The following is an 18,904-nucleotide window of genomic DNA, read 5'->3' as shown; positions in this document are numbered from 1 at the left end:
TTTTTCCTATGGTGTACTATGAGATACATTTTGTTAACGCTAAACTAAACTAAACTAAAATAAAATAAAATAAAATAAAATAAAATAAAATAAAATAAAATAAAATAAAATAAAATAAAATAAAATAAAATAAAAGTGAGCTGACTCTGTCCCTGGAGTCTCCCTGTCTACAGGTGGCGGTAGTACGCTCTTTTCAAACACGGGAGGAAGAATGTAGGGTCCCTCGCAAGGAACCAACAACGGGGGCAAGGAGTCTTTTCCTACAAAGAACGCTCGATAAACGGGCTGACACCAAGTACGAGAAATAGGAAAAATGGAGTACGCAGACCACGAGTACACCAGCAGCACTTGCGATATGCATACGCCCGTGGATTTCACATATAAAAGTAAGGACAAACGACAGAAAGTGATTAAATAAGCTAACTATAGCTTGGAGCTAGCTTGCGCACGTAGGAAGTGAGAAGTACAAGTTATGCTGCCTTCATCGGACACTGAAAAGGGTGTGAATTCAAGAACTCCGACTAATAGAAGAACCAAAATAAAGATGATCTTTAAATACGACTTCGGCACTTTATATTTCTGTTTCTCTTCATCATTGAGTCGAAAGGCTGAAATATTATTGATATGATTTTTGCGTCCTTTCGATTATTTTTCCTCTTTCTGTTAAGTGAATTACATGTCTGTTGACAAGGTTTTTCTTGTAGAAAATCAATAACGCAATCCTGGTAGCAGCCACGTTTTCTTTTTCCAGCGAACGTTTAAAATGACGTAAGTCCAAGTAAAGGCTTACCTTTTCCGATGTAACATGAATGCAGCATTTGTAAAAAAAAAATAAAAATAAAAATAAAAAGTCTGTTTAATAATACTATTAAATATTATTAAATAATAGGTGTATTTAATTAATAAATAGTGATATAGTATTATACATTTTTCACACACTCTCATATATTCATTTGTAACTTATATAATTTTTCTCTCTGTCGTTTTCAGTGAGCAAAAAAGAAATCGAAGACTTTGTAAAGCTGAGGGTTTCAAATACCTACCTCTTCTCTGGAAAGAGAAATACTTCTATGTGGGCATGGAGGTATGCCAATAATTTCAGGTTCCCAGACACTGAAAAATGCCAACTATATAGATTTCGGAACCAGAAATACTTAAAAAAAAAATTGCACCTTTGTCTTTGCCCCATCTTACTACTACTACCTGTGATAATGGTTCATCGTTGCTTTTGATGTTAGTATAAAAATTGTTTTAATCACAAGACGTGGCGTATTATATTTTTAGGACCATTTTGAAACATATGGGCTTACACCGTAAGATGACCCATCATCAAGCGTCTAAAAAATGGGAAAACCTGAAGAAGAGATACAAGGTATCTTGTATCTTGTTTGTTTGTTTTCTTTTCACTTGGACAAATAAAGCTTTTTGACAAAGCTTTCCCTTTACTTCCTGCCCTCTTTCTGTCTCCTCAGGAGCTAAAGCATCCCCCAGAAGGGGTGGAAGTGTTTCCTGATGTATGGCCTTATTTCTCCTTGATGGACAATGCAATGGCGGGTCGGCTGGAGGGCAGCGCCCCCATTCTCAAGGCCTTCCCCCACAACAAAGACAATGGGGAGTTCTTGATCAAACCCAAAAAGAAGAAGTTAGCCGCAATGGTGAAGTCTTCTATTGTGGCTGCTCCAACTGAGATTGAATTTCCACTTAATGGGATTGAGGATGGGGAGGTGGTGGCGGAACAGGAGGGACCTCAGGATATAGACTGCATCTTACAAGAGGTGGAGGACGAGAGGAGGACGACGTGCAGTGAGCAACAGGTGGCAGAAAGGGAGAAAGAAGTGATGGAACGGGAGCGTCTGGTGCTGCAGAGGGAGAGAGCAGTGCTGGACAGGGAGATCGCAGTTTTGGATCGAGACCGAGCCGTGCTGGAGAGGGAGAGGGCGGCGCTGGACAGAGAAAAGGCAGTAATGGAGAGGGAGAGGGCGATGGTGGAGAGGGACAGGGATGCCTTGCGCAGGGACCGGCTGGCTCTGGAGCGGGAGAAAGCTAGACTGATGAGCCTTTCCGAAGAAAAAGAAGGGTCTGAGGAAGAGGTTACAGAAGAAAGCAGCAGCAACAGCAACAGCAGCAATGTGAAAGAATCAAACGATATGGACAGGAAACAGAGGCTAATTCATTTGTTTGAGAAGCTTATTGACAATTTTTGAGAAAATCTCAGCTCTAAAATCCTTGCATACACTGGCTTTATCTGCAAAAATTCCCCCTTTTTTGGCACATTTCTGAGCAGTTCCCAGTTCTCATTTGCCCTCATAAAACTAAAGATCCACATTAATAATTCACCTACTAGTTATCAATAAAAACGTTGAGCCACTCCTAGTTTGGAGAGGTCTTCAAAATGACTTTATTCACTTGTGGTTATTCCATACAGAGCACACAATAGCAACCTGTTAGCATTTTTCTTTACCCCATCCACAATCAAAATCAACAGCTTCCCATCCCCATATTAAACAATAGTGTTTTGTTGACTGACTCTACACATCAGAGTTGTTGGTATCAGCTATTGTGCATGGTTAAAACATCACTTTTTTGTAGTGTAATATACCGAAAAATTGCAGTTCACTTAAAAAAAAACACCTTTTTCATGATCAGAATATATATTTTTTTATATTACAGTACAGACTTTACAACCACTGAGTGTGTTTAAAATGCACATTTTATTGCATTAGATACTCAATTGACTTTTTATCAAGCTCCAGCTTTGATAACTATATTCTAGTATACATTGCCGAAAGTTATTAGATTTATTATTAATAACATTATATTTTTTTACAAAACAAATACATTTAAAGAATGTTGTCATTTTTCTGCCAACTGTGAAAACGAACACATACATGACATTTGAGGGCTTTTAACAGATTTGTTTTTCTGTGAATACTGCCTGTTGTTCACTTTTAATAAAGTTGTGGGACAGTTTGGCTTTTGACAACATTCTTGTGTGAATGTCTGTGTGTGTGGATATGGATATGAGTATCCATATCTTTTGGTGTGTACGCGTGCTGTTGTGTGCCCTGGGATAAATATCCGAACAACGGGATGAAGATGGAGTAGAGCAGTGAATATGTGCTTGGTCAGCAGAATTACACTCACTAATTTCTGTTTTTTAAGGCTGATAATTAATCTAAATGGTGTTATATCCAGCAGCATGTATGACAGTTTATTGGTAAGGCACTGTTGTAAATGAGATTTTGGATTGACGAGTGAATGAATCGTATGTGGGCTGTTAATATGTACAAATATGTGTGCGTGTGGTTGTATTTGTGTGGTTAAATGAGATCCCCGATGGGTATACGGGGCAGGCAGATGTATGCCTGTGGGGTTCTGCTGAGGTTGATGGGGTTGCCGTCCAGACGGATGTCCTCCAGTGCTCTTCTGATGTAGCTGAAATCTTGGAGGTTGCAGAACGTGTCCTCGTGCATCATTTGAATATTGTTACGCTGAAACAGAGGGAAGAACACAATACAATACAACTTTATTTGTATAGCACATTTAAAACTACAGGTAGCCACAGTGCTTCACATAATCCAATCTAACAGTAGTAAAGTACAAAGGCAGATAAGCTAGCAGCTGGGAGGCATTGATTAACCGAGCATACAAGTACACAAGTACGCACATAAGCAAGCAAGACTTAACGATAAAAACAAGTTTTCAGCCGTGACCTAGGTTGCACCAAGAGCAATTAGTCAGACGATCTCAGTGTTCTACTGGGGGTATACACGCTAAGGAGATCAATAAGGTAGCTGGGTGCGATGTTATTTATGATTTTATAATTAAGCAGTAGGATTTTGAAATCAATGCGGTATTTAATTGGAAGCCAGTGGAGGCCAGTGAGAATTGGGGTGATAGACTCAAACCCTACGAGTACCAGTTAGAAGGCGAGCCGCGGCGTTTTGGACGAGTTGCAATCTATGAAGAAGGGCAGAATGAAGCCCAGTGTATAGGGAGTTGCAGTAGTCTAACCTGGATGTGACAAAGGCATTGATAAGCTTTTCTACATCCTCACGTGGTAAGTATGTCTGGGCCTTAGAAATTAAACGAAGTTGATAGAAACAAGATTTAATAACACAGAGGACACATGCTCTACAAGCTTAAAAGGAGCCGTCCAGGTAAACACCCAAATTACTCGCAGAGTCGGAAAGATAATCAGTGAAGGGCCCGAGGACACCAGTTAGATGGGCTCTAGGGGTATGACTGTCAAAGATTACAATTTCCGTTTTCTTGTCATTAAGGATAAGGGAATTGCTCTGCAGCCAGTATTTAACTTGTCTTATACAATGGAAGAAGCGAAGCATCAATGAAGTATCATCCTCAGTCAATTCAAAATAAATTTGAATAACATCTGCATAGCAATGATAAGAGAGTTTGTACTTTTCAATAATACGACCAAGAGGTAACATAGAGACCCAGCACAGACCCCTGAGGGACACCACAGGTAACGGGGGCAATGGAAGAGGAGTAGGTACCCATCGTGAAAGAGAAGGACCTCTCTGATAAGTAAGATTTAAACCAACTAAGGGCTATACTCGTAATGCCAACCAGATGTCCAAGCCTCATTAAGAGGATATTATGTTCCACCAGATCAAAAGCAGAGGACAGGTCCAACAAAACTAAGACCACGGTGCGCCCAGAGTCAGTAATTAAAAGAAGATCATTGAAGACCCTCAAGAGTGCCGTTTCCGTACTATGGCACAGTTTAAACCCAGATTGGAATTGATCCCAGATGTTATTCGCATTCAGATAGGTCTGAAGTTGTGATAGGACTATCAAGGATCTTTGACAGGAACGGAAGTTGGGAGATAGGTCTGTAATTAGCGAGGTTTGAGTGATCTAGGGAACACTTTTTAAGACCAGGTTTCACTACGGCATGTTTAAAGGCAGCCGGAACACAACCCAGTGACAAAGAAAGATTGATTCGTGATAATATACTAGGCCCAATTACATTAAATCCCTCCTTAATAATGCGAAATGGGAGAATGTCGTAAACAGAGTTTTTTAAACGGTCAATAATTCCCTTAACTAAGATAAAATCTTTATGCATATTAAAGCTAACAATTATAATAAAGATAATAGAAATAGAACTAAAAATAGAAATAACAGCATAATCTTAGAGTTCATTTTGGTGGTTTAAGTACTAGTTTAGTATGAGTGTTAACTTTTAAAGATGTGATTTGTTGTCATTGAGCTACACTACACTGGGATCAGGTCCTAAAATTAGATAAATATTACTTGAAATAAACAACAAGAGCATGAACAAAGTCAAAATGCAGAAGCAGCGAGTTAAAACTGCTGAATTAGAGAAGAGGATGGATGGATGGATTTTTTGGTTTGGCCAGAAGATATACCTGGAGGTGCAGAGACCGCAGGGTGTCTGGTAGAGGCACTGGGATATAATCAATGTGGTTGTCTGTTAGGTACAGGTACAGCAGGCCTGTCATATCCTGTTTAATGTAAGGAAATATAATCATTAATGGCAAAGAACCTTAGATATTACCTTTGTGAAAGACATTTTAAGGCACTCATGACAATACTAGATTTCAAACACTGGCTTAACATTAGAATTTTGCTAATTTAGTTGTACTCTTATCCTGCTATCTTCCTTTTATTCTGTTTCCATCCAAAAACACAGTTTCCTGCATTCAGCTGAGATAATACATGTGTGGCTGACAAACTATTGCTCCTTCCAAATGACTAAGAAAATGTTATTTTCATTTCTTGTCGTGAGCAAATACACACAGTTTTACTTGATATGTGAAAGTCCAACTGTAAATAAAAGAGGTGTACGTACTTTGAATGCCTCTCTATGAATACCCTTTGAGCCAACGTTATTGTGGCTGGCATCAATTAGGGTCATAGTCTCTGGTAAAGACGGCAGCTGGGAGATGTGATTTTCTCGAATCACCACCTCCTCCAGTTCAGGCAGACCCATAAAAGCTCTGTCCTCAATGGATGTTATCTCGTTGTGGGTCAGGTCAATCCTCTTCAGTTTGTCTGAAGGAAGGTGGGAAAACACATCGGAAGAAAAATTAAGCTTGCATTTAAGTTTGCGTATGGTTCTGAACTAATACTGATGTGTTTTTATTCAAAATGGAAACATACTCATGGAGGCAAAGTCAGACTTGTTGATCTTTTTGATTCTGTTGTAGCGAGCATAGAAGTGAGTGGTGTCTTTGGGGAGAGGGGGCACACTATCCAGATTCAAGTCATCGCAGTAGACTGAACCACCAAGGCATGTGCACAGCAAGCAAATGGGCATACCTGGAATACATGGACAAGAAGAAGGAAAACAGAAAAAGGAAGACATGCCATAGTAGCTTGTTAAAAATTCCCGAATCCTCCAGAGACAACCGTTGTAATCCACAGGTCAAAGTTAATAAAAATCAGGTCCAAGCACACCAGAACTTTCCAAGTCCAAAGGGGATATAGGTTTTATATAACATTCCCATCTGTTCTATACTGACCTCGTCTGTCAACCACAGGCTCTTCAGGCTTGTCTGGCTCATCAGGCTCACTGGGCTCTGGCAGCTCAGAGCTCACTGACCCTTCTACAGTGCCAGCACCCTCTTGAGGGCTTTGTGTTGTAGGTGGAAGCAGCTTCTCCTCTTGTTAGAGACAAGATTAGGTGTTAAAAATAAAGGTTAGATCATAGACATGGGACAAGACATCTGGCAAACAGTAGCCCATGGTTTGCCGCAGTGTTTTAGCAGTGTTAAGCAAGAGTTTATGACATTTAAATGACAAATGAAAATAAGACTCTGATGTTAATAACATGAAATATGATTTGCAGAGTGGTCGCAAACAGTGTGGGTGTTAGTAAAGAACAAACCGACAGAAACAAATTCAGATGGCTTCTATGGTGGGATACTAAGCTATGAAGGAAAGAACGTTCAGGGAAAGCCACAGGAAGTATTTCTATAATCGATTTTCCCATTCTGCACAACTGTGCCCATTTTTTTATAACCTTGCATAGTTTATGGGAACCTTGAACATTTTTTATTAAAGTAAACTTTTATATCCTTGTTGTTTCTGTTCTGCTTTGGGGTTCTGAGCCCTGATAATTATCCTTTTCCTAAAAACAATGCTGATAATGTCTTGATGCATTTTCAGTCATCCAGGAAAGTAAATCTCCAAAAGTTGATTCTGTTCATCTGGACGTAGCGTTTTGTGGGAGAAACGTTTCAGAGACTGGTGAAATCACTTGGATGAGTGACGAAACGTTTCTCCCACAAAACGCTAAGTCCAGATGAACAGAATCAACTTTCGGAGAATGCTGATAATGTGAGACATAGCCTTTAGTACCTACACTGCCTGTCTTCCCCAAGTCTAGATTTGGTACTGACCTTCAAAAGTGGTGGGGAGCAGAGTTACAGGGACCTCAGTTTCTCCAGATGCAGAGACACTAGAAATCCCAGAGATTCCGGATACTTCTCCAGAGACTCCATCATCTCCCGAAACCTCTGGGATTCCTGAGAACTCCCCAGAAGTACCTAGTGTCTCCTGGGCAATAATGTCTGGAGTGATTGGCAGCTCCTCCTCTTGTTAGAGCCAATGTTTGGTGTTAGGAGTGGTAACGTTGGGAGGTGAAAGGTAAGATGGACAATGAATCAACCCATTAACCAATCAATCATTCTTGAGAGATAAAATGTTAGAAAGAAAGTGATTATGAGTAAAAAAGTCCAGTAGCACAAATAATTATGAACAACATTTAACTACATTAAAAAGCAAAGCAGTTAAATGAAATTTAGGACAATCAACATAAATCCCACAAAGAATGACAAGTTAGATACTAATATGGTGCAACGATACTAACCTCCAGATATAAATGTTATCCTTTGGTCCCCGGACTCAAAGTCCCCAGAAACCCCAGATATTCCAGAAGCCCCTGAGCTCAAAAGATCTCCGGATACCTCAAAGCCAGACTGGTCTCCTGACCCTCCAGAACCCAAATGGAGTTCAGTGGAAATTCCAGAACCTCCAGAGGCAAAATCGGCCGAGGTTCCAGAAATAGCAGATCCCATGAAATCTCCGGATCCCAAGAGATCCCCAGATATCAAGAGACTGCCAGATATCAATGACTGGCTGGATTCTCCCGAGATGTGGAGCTCCTCTGAGGTTCCGGAGATCAGCACAATGCCTCCAGAGCCTCCAGAGCCTCCAGAGCCTCCTGAGGTGCTAGAGACCAGAATCTCTCCTGAGCCTCCAGACCCTGAAGCTCCGGAAGCCCCAGAAGCCCCAGAGGCCCCAGAAGTTCCAGAAGCTCCAAAGGCCCCAGAGACCCCAGAAGCTCCAGAGGCCCCAGAGGCCCCAGACTCTACAGAGATCCAGAAATCCTGAATGATACGAGGTCTATCAGTGGGTGTCAGACGAAGCTCCACCTCTTGTTAGAGACAAGATTAGGTATTAATGAACAGATAGATGAGATTAACACAGTACACAATGATGATGATTAGATGCAACAGTAGATGACAAATGGGCACATTTAACCACTGACTGCAAGTTAAATGGATGACATGCACATGGAACTGATTATCACAGGTAGACGATGAGGATGATGTGTTTCGAGGAAAGATTAGTGCCTTCTTTCTAAGTTAAGTAATGCTGCTTTCACACATCCAACGGCCCAATGCTGGACAAGACCCTTTCTCTTTCATATTTACTGAACTTACTCATGAAGTAGTTCTATGATAAAGACTTTTTCTCCTTTTTTCAGACCTTTTTGTGTGTCTAGGCCCATGAGAACCCCAGATCCTCCCGAACCCTGAGGGACTAGCTGGGGTTTTAGAGGCAACTCTTCTTCTTCCTTCGGCTGCTCCACTTCGTTCTGTGTTTCCAGTGAGCCCTCATATTCAGGTGGGGGCAGTGTTCCAATCTCTATCTGAGGGAAAGACAACAGCAGTGAGTTAAAAATATATGAGAACTGCATTTTAAAATAAACATGATAAAAGATGAAATAAAGCATTAGAAAAGTTAATTTTTATTGCTCTATGTGACAAAAACTTGCATGGGGACAAAACTGTACAGTGCTGTTAGACAAATTTTTTCAGGTTTTGCCTCTTTACATCAGCTGTTGGAGTTTAAATCAAACAATCAATATGTGACAACTTTAATTCAGGGGGTTTAACAGAAAGTTTATATTAACTGTGCAGGAATTTTACAGTCACCTTATGCATAGTTATATAATTGACAGAACATACATCATTTTAAATGTAAAAATAGTTTTGAATGCTTGGATGAAAATCATTTGCAGTTTCCTCCCATGAGATTATCTACAGGCCCCTTTTCATCCACTTTTAGTTGCTGCTTGTTTGTGGGGTTTTCACTCAGTTTTGTATTTAATAACTGAAACGCATACCGTGTTCGTTTGAAATAATATCCCATTTCTTTGCCTCGGGAAACTCTTGGTTTGAATTATGCTTTGAGGCTTCGTCTATTTTGAAGCACTGTCTAACCAGTTTTGAGGGATTTGTCTGAATATGAGCAATGAGTATGGTCCTTTACATCTCATAATTCATCCTGCTACTTCTATTAGCAGCCACATCATCAATACAAACTAGCGGCCCATGGCATAAGATTGCCTCTGCCATGTTTGAAACATAATGTTGTAATATTTGGATCATGAGCTGTTTCTCTCTTTCTTGATCATGTTTATTTTTCTTCTTCATTTGTCACATATCAGTTAATTTTCTAATGATTTCTGAGCCTATCTATGAAAACTATGCATAACAACAGCTGCAATTCATAAAATTTAAATGAAACATTTTCCTAAAACCTACTGAAAAGAAGCTGAAAGTCTGGACTGCAATCACATATTGACTGTTTGTTTTAAATTCCACTGTGGCCGTGTAAAGAGGCAAAACTACAACTGTTGTGGACAAATCAAGGACCTAACTGTACTTGGCATTTTAGCATACAAAATATGCCTCAGCACTGGTGATGTGCAAACCCTGCTCTGTTTACTATCTCAGCACTCATATTTTTCCCAGTTACTTTCACATTTAGTACTCCTGTGCTAAGCTCAGAGTCAGCGCACAGGCACCTGATAATTGCTGTTTGTTTGCCTGTTTGTTAACAAGACTGCGTAAAGACAGCAGTGTCGAATTCTGTGAAACTTAGAGGAGAGGTTGAGCAGACAAAAAAATAATGATCCAAAGATTTAAGAAAAGACACCAACAAAGATCTCCATGAACAGGAAAGTATTTTTTGATTCATAACCTTAAATTTTAACCACTAGATGGCAGCAAATTGTGCTGAAGAAACTATCCACTGCACAGCGTGCACTATTTATCTAGCTCCGATTCATAAAAAAACTAAAAAACATCCAGTGCTGTCCAGTGTGTAAAATGCAAAATAACCTTTGCTCAGACTTTATAGAGATTCAGCCAATTACTCTGTTTTATATCTGCTAGTAAGTGACCAGTAAAGCAGCGATACTACATCACATACTACATCACACACATCACATACTACATCATGGTAAAAAGGCACTGCATATTTTACATAATCCAGCACACTGGGCAGCTTAAACACTGAAACAGGAACATGCAGCGACAACTCTGAAAATGTCACAAGTTTCACAATACCAAATTACTTTGTAAACCAAGACTTAGCACCTTTGTTGATCAAACAGGCAATTTTAATTGGGGAAATTATAAAAATGATACAGCTCTGTCAAACCAAGAAAGCTTTATACACAGCTGTGCCTTTTGATTCCTTCATTAAAGGCTTCGGGTATAGCCATTTGCTATTTTAATTATATTTACAGTCTTTGCAGTTGCTCTTCTGACAGCTCAAGAAACCTGCAGTTCTATCCTTCTCCAGATGAGGGCAGTGAACTCCCACACACTTCACACAGGTAGTACCTGACACTGTACAACGCCCCTCAAGGCTGAGTCAATCCTCCAAAAAGGGAATGGTCCTTGTGGAACCAAGACTCACATGGTAGCTGCACAGATCCATTTCTCAGCCTTTTTATCTAGTTTTAACCAGAGTAATCAGATATCTGTAAGCTAAGAGGCATCAAAGGAAATGTATGTCAAGTGAATGCAGTCAAATTAATGAGAATAATTAACTACCTGAAATGTAACTGAGGAAAAAAAGGCTTGTACCAATGAAAAGCTATTCATTCATATATTTTGCATTTTAAAATTTGCCTGAGAAAAAGCTGAGGATACTACAATGAGGTAGGCCTTTAAAACGTCTTGCACTGAAAAATCCAACTGCTGCCCCCCCCCCCCCCCCCCTTTCCCCCAAACATATACACCCGAGGGGAAAGAGGGGGTAACAAACAACACTGAAAAAAAGTTTCTGAAATCCTGGATTTTGGGGAATAAGGGATGTGAAAGGAGAAATGTGGAGCGTTAAACCAAAACCAAAATGTATAAAATTACCGACCAAGCCAAAATTAAGGGTATTACTGTTATATTAGTATATATGAATATATTCATAGGCAAGTAAAACATGTTTGAGAGTCAGATGAAATCTTTCCAAACAAATTTCACCAATGTCCTCCAGCTTATCGACACAAAACAAGTGAGCAGTTTGGAAAAGTACTGAAAACTCCATAGACACCAGCCATAGGCTCTTAGTCATATGGGGTGCAGCATATATATATGTATGTATGTAATATCTAGTCCTTCGAAAAGCCACATGAGTTAAACTCACTTAAACTCTTGCTGAGTGAAAAAGATAGCACACCGTCTACATGCAGAATGTCTATTAAAGGAGCAGAGTCACATTCTGGGAAATTGGATTATTCTCTAAAGCTTAGATAATACTCCATCTTAGTTACACTTTTTGAATCAATCATTTTTCATATAGTTACTTCTAGAGTGCAGGTTGGTAAAACTGTGCTACTTTTGGACAGAGCTATGCTATCTATGCCATCTATTACTCTTCCGATTGTCGTCTTTGCCCTGACAAGCTGCTGGGAGCGCCACATAGACTGTATATTAAAGATGGACATGGGGTCTGAAACGTGGAGAGAACACAGGTTGTGCAAGGTAGTGCATTCAAAAATTCAATTAAACCTGCTTTGTTTCTAATGGCCAGCAGGGGTCAAACCTCTGGCTGCCAAAAGAGGTCTGATTGTTTAGACGTCAATGAGAAAATGTTGCTCACTATGTTGTTTCCATATTCCAGGATGTTCCATGGTTTTTAAAAAAATATATGACAATAGCCAAAAAAGCTTAAATCGGTTAAGCCCTAGCCTGGCATTGGTTTTCTTACCTTACATGAAACATGAAAGCAATAAGTCATATTTTCTTTACACTCTGAACAGTTATGTGTCATTTACCATTGTTAAAAACTTACATCCAACCTCTGGATGGTAACAAAAAACAAAACAAATAAATAGAATCTCTAATTAAGTGAACCATCCAGCTCCTAAGATGTTATAAAACTCAAGAGAAAATAGATAAGAGGCAGACTGAAGATCATGATGAAACTAATGTGCCTGCATGAATCCAAAGTTGGTGATTAAAGCATGTCCAGAGTATTTGAATGCAGCAGACTGAACAAGATTGGCTTGGATAACAAAGTAGATGAGCCTTTACTTCTCTCAAAACAGACAAGCCCCGAGGAGAAAGGAGAGAAATACCAAACGAGAGCTGGCCGTGGAAAGTAAAGACTCAGCATTCCAGAGGCATGGAGCTCATCATCGCTCCATTTCTCCCATGAGATCTGATGTTTGTGTGAAAAATACAAAAACCTCTCCTAAATCTTCACTCTTTTTAGAAGAGCGCTCTCTCAGATGATCTGCCCTCTCAACAAAACTAAATGAGAGACCCTTAAAAACTGCAATTATGAGTCAAAGCGTTATGTTTATTCAGCGTGGACAGCATGAAAAAAGATTCTAGTTACTCTAAATGCACTTTGTACTGCTTCTCCTCTTCCTACCCACGCAGACTTCCACAAAACCTCTTGAAACTTGCTGTGTAATTTCCGATTTTATTAAACGCAGACATTATCAAAGCCATTCTCTTACAACACATGAAAACATTCTCACACCCAGCAGCTCCATATGTAACTCTGAGCTGTAAAACTACACATAAAATATGCCAGTGAAGTTGATTAAGGCTAAAAAGCTTGGGTGGCACTAGTTTCTGTGGAGGTGGATGACAAAAAACTTTTCATAAGCTGGATTGTGGAGCAGACCTTAGATAAGAGCAGTTTTGTAAGTGCAGTTCACATGAGGTTTGATTTAAGTCACTGGCTCAGAGGGAGCCAGCTGAAAATCTGATGTCATTTTGACACTGCCTTGGACTAATTTCCTTGTCACAAAGAACAATAAATTGACATGAATTCTGGCTATAGCTTTCAATCCCACTGTGTCTGCAAGGCTTGCCACATCACTCTCAGCTTGAGCTGTGATATGAGATTTGAAGGGCACTTCTTGAATTCACTTCTTTCCTTTGTAGCCATTACCGATCTCCATTCATCTTTAAAAGCCGCTCTCCCGCATAGAAACTTCCAGTAACGAGAAAACACCTAGGGGTTTTCTCGTTACTGAAGGTCATGTAGTCACTGCTTTTAGTAAAGATTCCAGCTGTCTAGCCTCCAGAGGACTGACATGCACCTGCGAAATCTGTATGAAGATCTGTTGGAAGCAGATAAAGCTTTAGCTGTGTTTGCCCTTTCCCTCTACCTGTTACTTACATGTATCTGCTTGAAAAGGCAAACATAAAATAAGGTTGAAATCAGCTTCAATTCCTTTAATTTTAAATATGTTTATATTGTCTATCCTGTAAAATAGTCAGATATCTATTCATATTAATGTACAAAATTCACCTGCTTGCTGCTACTACTGCACATTCACCCAGTGTATATACTATATGTCTGTATATATATATATAATGTTCTTCCTCTACACCCCCCCCCCCCAATTTTTGCACATGTCGAGGAGCGTGTCAGGCTACATTTCACTGTGTGTTATACTTGTATAACTATGCATGTGACAAATAAAGAACCTTGAACCTTGAACCTTGAACCTTGAATAAGCAAAACAGTGCATCAGTTCAAAGTGCATCAGCTGCAGTTGGACATCAGTAATATGTAAGTAAAACTGGTGGCTGCAATGTCTAAAATTATTTTGGACGCATAAATCTGGAAAACATTTAGCTTCCCAGTGGCTCCTGGGCAGCAGCCGGTTCCCTCTGTGCTCAGTGAACCTGGTGACCTCAAATCAAATTGTCCCAGCAGCCTTTATATTTTAAAACATCAGCTGTCTGTCATGTTGATGTGATAAAATATGATTCATATTTTCTGTCTATCTTCTCAAGTTTTTTCAGTAATCAATCAGCATAAAATTTGTCGCACAATCTTTACACACAGACTAGAGGACATGTGTCTTCTAAATGTTTTTGAGAATCGGCAATAAATTCAACAGACCACATGCTGCTAAATGAAATAAATTCCATGTCTGTGAAAATGCCTTTAGTTAAAATAGTTATAGCGGTTGCTCTAGAGTAAAAAGTTTAAGGTGACCTATTTATTTTTATGATTAAAGGCAAAAGAGTCTGGAAGGGGTTTAAAAACCAGAAACATACATTTTCTCTTGCATAAACTCAAAAAAGAAATTGTGTTTCTTACCTGAGGCTCACCAATTGTCAGGACATCCTCATAGTCACTCTCCAAATTGAAATTGTCATCATAGTTAGTGCTACTGTATGTGTCTAAGTGCGCTTGCCGGGAAAATCTGGGGCTGGCCACCGCCGCTTTGAGGGCGAAGAGTCCGAACAGAAGCCGCACAAGCATCCTCATAGTCCACCTTGACGAGGGCAGAGTCACAAAGCCAGTGGGGAATGTGTGATTAAAAGATTTTACAGACGTATGTGAAGTATAGCACATTACAGGGAAATTACACATTCACATGGTGACTTTTTTTACTTAGTAGTTTATTGTCACTTGCAAAATGTAAAAAATGACACGAAAAAAGACGTGGACAGCAAATTTTAAGAGGTTTCCTTAAATAAAACCCTTTTAAACTGGTTCATTTTTACAGTACAAAGACATCTGTTGTGAGTAATGTGAACATGGTGTGTAGTAAAATATAGTTCCATATGCTGTCGGTGCACAGCAGAGCATGCCTTTGAACCTTACTCCATAACCAGTTCGAGATACTGGAAAGATAACCAGTCTACAGTGCTGCACACCAAAGCTTGACTTTGGGTTCCATCTGTAAGGTCAATGAATTCATTATCATGGTGCAGACAGCTCAGGGGATCAAAATATGAGGGCCTCCTGCTTTGCTTTAGCCAGAGGCTTTCTTTTCCATGGAGCAATCATCTTGGCTTAAATAGGTACTCGTCTGTGGTATGTCAAAGGTCAAAAGTCAGAGTTGATCTGATAATGAACCAGGAGAGGATTTTGTTTAGTCTCATTAAGGCTAAAGAATTTTAGAAATTCACTTTCAGCCTGTGGTATTTATGGTTGAAGTAAAGATTTTGGGGATATTTGATCATATAATGGGATACTCCAAAAGTATCCCATACTCTAAAAATCAAAATTAGTATGTGTAATTTTTATCATTAGCCCTGGCCTAGATACGATAGCTGCTGTTCATAATCTTCTGCACAGGTCTACTTAGTTCACCAAGGTTGGTCAGTTCTTAAGTATTATTCTAAAGTGGGAAGCACTAATAAGATTAACATATGCTAATTAGTGCTTAATTAGCTGGCACCACAGACAGTGGGCTTACGACTTTAATCGTTTGTCAGTATGCTAGTGTGTCAATGTTCGAAACACACTAATAGCAGGTGTAGTCACATTGGAACTGATATATTTTTACAGATTAAAGAGAGTCCTGTAGGCTATCACAGAGAAAAGGAGCGCAAGGGAAGAGAAGAAGAAGAATTTGACGAAGAGAGTAGACAAGATGTTGGCCCTCAGGGTTAGATGGAGAGAGCGAGGAAAGGACTGAGTAGAAGAGAGCAGCAAGAGAGCAACAAGTGTGTGTGTGTGTGTGTGTGTGTGTGTGTGTGTAGAGAGAGAGAGAGAGAGAGAGAGAGAGACAGGTTTCTAAGCTGACTCGACCCCTCACCCTTCACAGAGGGCCTTTATGAGGGCCGGTCGCTGCCTGTCTCAGCACTCAAACTCCAAATTCCACCGAGGTTTGTGGACAGGATGGCAGCGAGTTACAGCTGCAAGGAAAAGCTTCATTCAGCAGCAACGACACTCAAACACACACACACACACACACACACACACACACACACACACACACACACACACACACACACACACACACACACACACACACACAGAGATCCACGTTCATGCACACACTTGGAAAGACGCAATCCTCTCACAGATGCACACTCTGTTTTAACACACCTATCTTTCAGTGAGAGAAAACTGAGAAACCTCTGCTGCTACTATTTTGGGATGAGGACAGATATAAAACCAAAAAAACAGCTTCCTAGGTTATTTAAGTCATGAATCTAACCTTGTCAGTATGAGAGGGACAGAGTTAATATGCAAATCAGTCTCTTCGTTGTCCCTCCAACATCAACTTAGTGCACTCTGCTGAGATAACTTGATCTGACTGGTTATCATTGCTATTTAAACAAACCGCCCGTCATGGAGCTATGCAATCCAGCACAGCTAGACTGAACGAACTATACTAAAGACAGAGGTGTGCTTTTACTCAGGCCATCACAGTGTACAGTGTGTGGAAACTGTATGTATGTAAGACTGGAGCCTCCAGACTACTTCTCTGTTATGCTTGGCTTTGCATTGGGCATTCCTGATATTCAGTGATTCTGCCTTTTCCCCTCAAAACCCACAAGCAAATAAGTGATGCCCACTTGGCTGTTGGTGCAAAACAATCTGGGTTATTTGGACTGCAAGAAGGTTTAATTTGCATTGAAAAAATCCTCTATCAAAGCAGGTGACTAGGCAGTGAGAAAAGTATGGTATGCACTTGTATGTAACTATACTTTGAGGGAGAATATTTGCAGAAAGTTTTCAATTATTTAAGATTCTCAGCAAAGTAGAAGACGTTTTCTGCAGAAGTTGAGCAAAAGATGTTATGAAAAGGTGCTATTTATGCACTTTTTCATGAACACCTGCTGTTATTTCACAGACTAAGGTCATTTTTCACAAATACATACACTACAGGAATACGTAACGACATTTGAAGAAACGAGGAAAAAATCAAAACCCTTAAATTGATACTGTGAAACACCTGTCTAACACAACTGAAAAACATGTAAAACATTATGGACCCCCCAAAAAATCCCTTAGAAAGCACCTGCATATCTTCAAAAGTAAACCCAGGAGAGAAATTAAAGCCCCTGCCACACCATCTTATTTGTGTTGTAGCTCATTTTAAAAACCCTGAATAGGAGTGTTTTTGGAAGGCTTAGCTGAGCAACTCTTCCTGCCTAATCCTCTGCACCAAAGAGCCATTCAACCAGCAAGATGAAGATAGCACCAAAAACTCTTACCTCCGTCTCCTGCTTTCCCGAATGGTCCCGTCAGCCGTGATGGAGATGCTGAGGGCTCCGGGACTTGGCCAATGGTGAGAGGTCGCACAGGGTGCCTTGAAGAGGGAGGGTGCGTGTGTGAAGTGTGTGAAAGGTGTGTGTGTGTGAATTTGACAAGTGTGTAGACGTGTGTGTATGTATAGGTCTGTGCGCTCTGGCAGACCTGAGTGCCCTGCCGCTTATGTGTGAAGGTAGGCACTGAGACTGATTGGACCAGAGCAGATTGCTTTTGGTCACTCAGAGTGCACCCACCCCACACTGTACAACCACATGCACAACCCTCTCAAACATTACACACACTATACACGCACATGCACACACACGCACACATCAGACACAAAGAAACAGAGAGTAAAGGCCTACCACTGGCAAAATATCCGGCCATCCCTTTTAAGAATATGCATTATTTTTCTAAGAAGTTGGCTCAGTCAGATTGAAATATTTCCCTGTGTTTTCCTCAGGTGAAACTCTGGCATGTGTTGCTTTCATGTATGAGGGGGATCCACGGGGACCTTATACACAATGGGACCTCTGTAAGAAGCCCCTGTTAGCATAGTGCTGAGAGGAAGTCCCTGATTTAAGGAAGGCCTCTGTCCTCCTTTTGGGTTGAAGAAAATTTCTCTTTGCACCATCAGCTGCTCAGTGGTCTGCTTTAACTACAAGCCTGATTTTAGTTGTAGGAGAACTATGGATGTCTTAACTGATGGAAAATATTCTGATCAGGGTTCAGACCCCCAAGGCAAGTGATTCTTCTAAAGTCCTGATGTAGATTTAAGGGGATTCTACTGACATTGCAAAGACAGCCTGGCTCATTAATGTCCCTTGTTAAAATAAATATGGGACACATACACACATGCAAACACAGAGAGCAAGTCAGCATTATTTGGCCATAGTTTTGTCTGAACCTGTCCACTTCTCCCTCAGGAGGTAGCTCTAGACCTTATGATGAATGACAGGCAAACCTCTAACCTGCCATATATGCTGGGATTTATATCTACAGCTTTTGTTCTGCCAAGCACTCTTTAGAGGAAAGAACACAATGAACTTTTACCCAAAATATCATACCTGAGACAATGATTTATCACACAGGGAGCATGGGACAGTACCCTAAAAAGTGTTGAAGTTGGTCTCCTGTTAGAACATTTATGTGAGTGGTTCCTAATCTCTCTCATTTGACTTACCCTCAAAGCCCTGTTGGATCCAGGGGTTGGTAAACCTTGGTGACATTTTGATGAGGAAAGAATTAAAAACTCGTTATTTCCCTATTCCACTTAATGTCTTGCTATAATAATGTGGCTCAGAATGAGGCAAAAGAAACATTTTCCTTTCATGTCAACCTTTGTTATTTTCATGCTAGCAGACTTAACCTT

At 40.2% G+C, this 18,904-nt stretch overlaps 2 protein-coding genes across 4 annotated transcripts; one reads left to right on the top strand and one right to left on the bottom strand.

The window, feature by feature from the left end:
* The first annotated feature begins 190 nt into the window (after window positions 1-190).
* On the top strand, window positions 191-2,970 carry si:dkeyp-38g8.5 (uncharacterized protein LOC568385 homolog). 3 transcript variants are annotated; one of them, XM_040035998.1, is made up of 4 exons: window positions 191-386; window positions 991-1,084; window positions 1,285-1,372; window positions 1,473-2,970. In XM_040035998.1, the coding sequence occupies exons 1-4, from the start codon at window positions 314-316 to the stop codon at window positions 2,202-2,204; spliced, it is 987 nt and encodes a 328-aa protein (XP_039891932.1). In that variant the 5' UTR covers window positions 191-313; the 3' UTR covers window positions 2,205-2,970. The 3 variants fall into 3 exon arrangements, with proteins under 3 accessions (XP_039891932.1, XP_039891934.1, XP_039891933.1); XM_040035999.1 differs by lacking the exon at window positions 191-386 and adding an exon at window positions 394-768; XM_040036000.1 differs by lacking the exon at window positions 991-1,084 and having other exon boundaries at window positions 300-386.
* On the bottom strand, window positions 2,365-18,898 carry epyc (epiphycan). Its single transcript, XM_040035991.1, has 10 exons — window positions 17,496-18,898; window positions 14,638-14,815; window positions 8,764-8,926; window positions 7,862-8,428; window positions 7,392-7,586; window positions 6,513-6,653; window positions 6,151-6,309; window positions 5,840-6,042; window positions 5,397-5,492; window positions 2,365-3,491 (listed from the first exon to the last, which is right to left on the bottom strand). Exons 2-10 carry the CDS (start codon window positions 14,806-14,808, stop codon window positions 3,321-3,323), a joined length of 1,866 nt encoding a protein of 621 aa, XP_039891925.1. The 5' UTR covers window positions 14,809-14,815; window positions 17,496-18,898; the 3' UTR covers window positions 2,365-3,320.
* Between the last annotated feature and the right edge of the window lie 6 nt (window positions 18,899-18,904).

The sequence above is a fragment of the Simochromis diagramma genome, unplaced genomic scaffold (assembly GCF_900408965.1).
Source record: "Simochromis diagramma unplaced genomic scaffold, fSimDia1.1 OVJJ01000816.1, whole genome shotgun sequence".
NCBI lineage: Eukaryota > Metazoa > Chordata > Actinopteri > Cichliformes > Cichlidae > Simochromis > Simochromis diagramma.
The sequence above is the reverse complement of the archived record's forward strand: the minus strand, read 5'-3'. Positions and strand labels throughout refer to the sequence as shown.

Bases quoted from the DNA above. Each gene is read 5' to 3' on its own strand.
- si:dkeyp-38g8.5 (XM_040035998.1), top strand. From the start codon at position 314: ATGGAGTACGCAGACCACGAGTACACCAGCAGCACTTGCGATATGCAT. The intron at 387-990 runs GTAAGGACAAAC...TGTCGTTTTCAG, and splicing joins CGTGGATTTCACATATAAAA to TGAGCAAAAAAGAAATCGAA. The intron at 1,085-1,284 runs GTATGCCAATAA...TTATATTTTTAG, and splicing joins ACTTCTATGTGGGCATGGAG to GACCATTTTGAAACATATGG.
- epyc (XM_040035991.1), bottom strand. From the start codon at position 14,808: ATGAGGATGCTTGTGCGGCTTCTGTTCGGACTCTTCGCCCTCAAAGCG. The intron at 8,429-8,763 runs GTCTGAAAAAAG...GTCTCTAACAAG, and splicing joins GGGCCTAGACACACAAAAAG to AGGTGGAGCTTCGTCTGACA. The intron at 3,492-5,396 runs GTATATCTTCTG...CCTCTGTTTCAG, and splicing joins TGCGGTCTCTGCACCTCCAG to CGTAACAATATTCAAATGAT.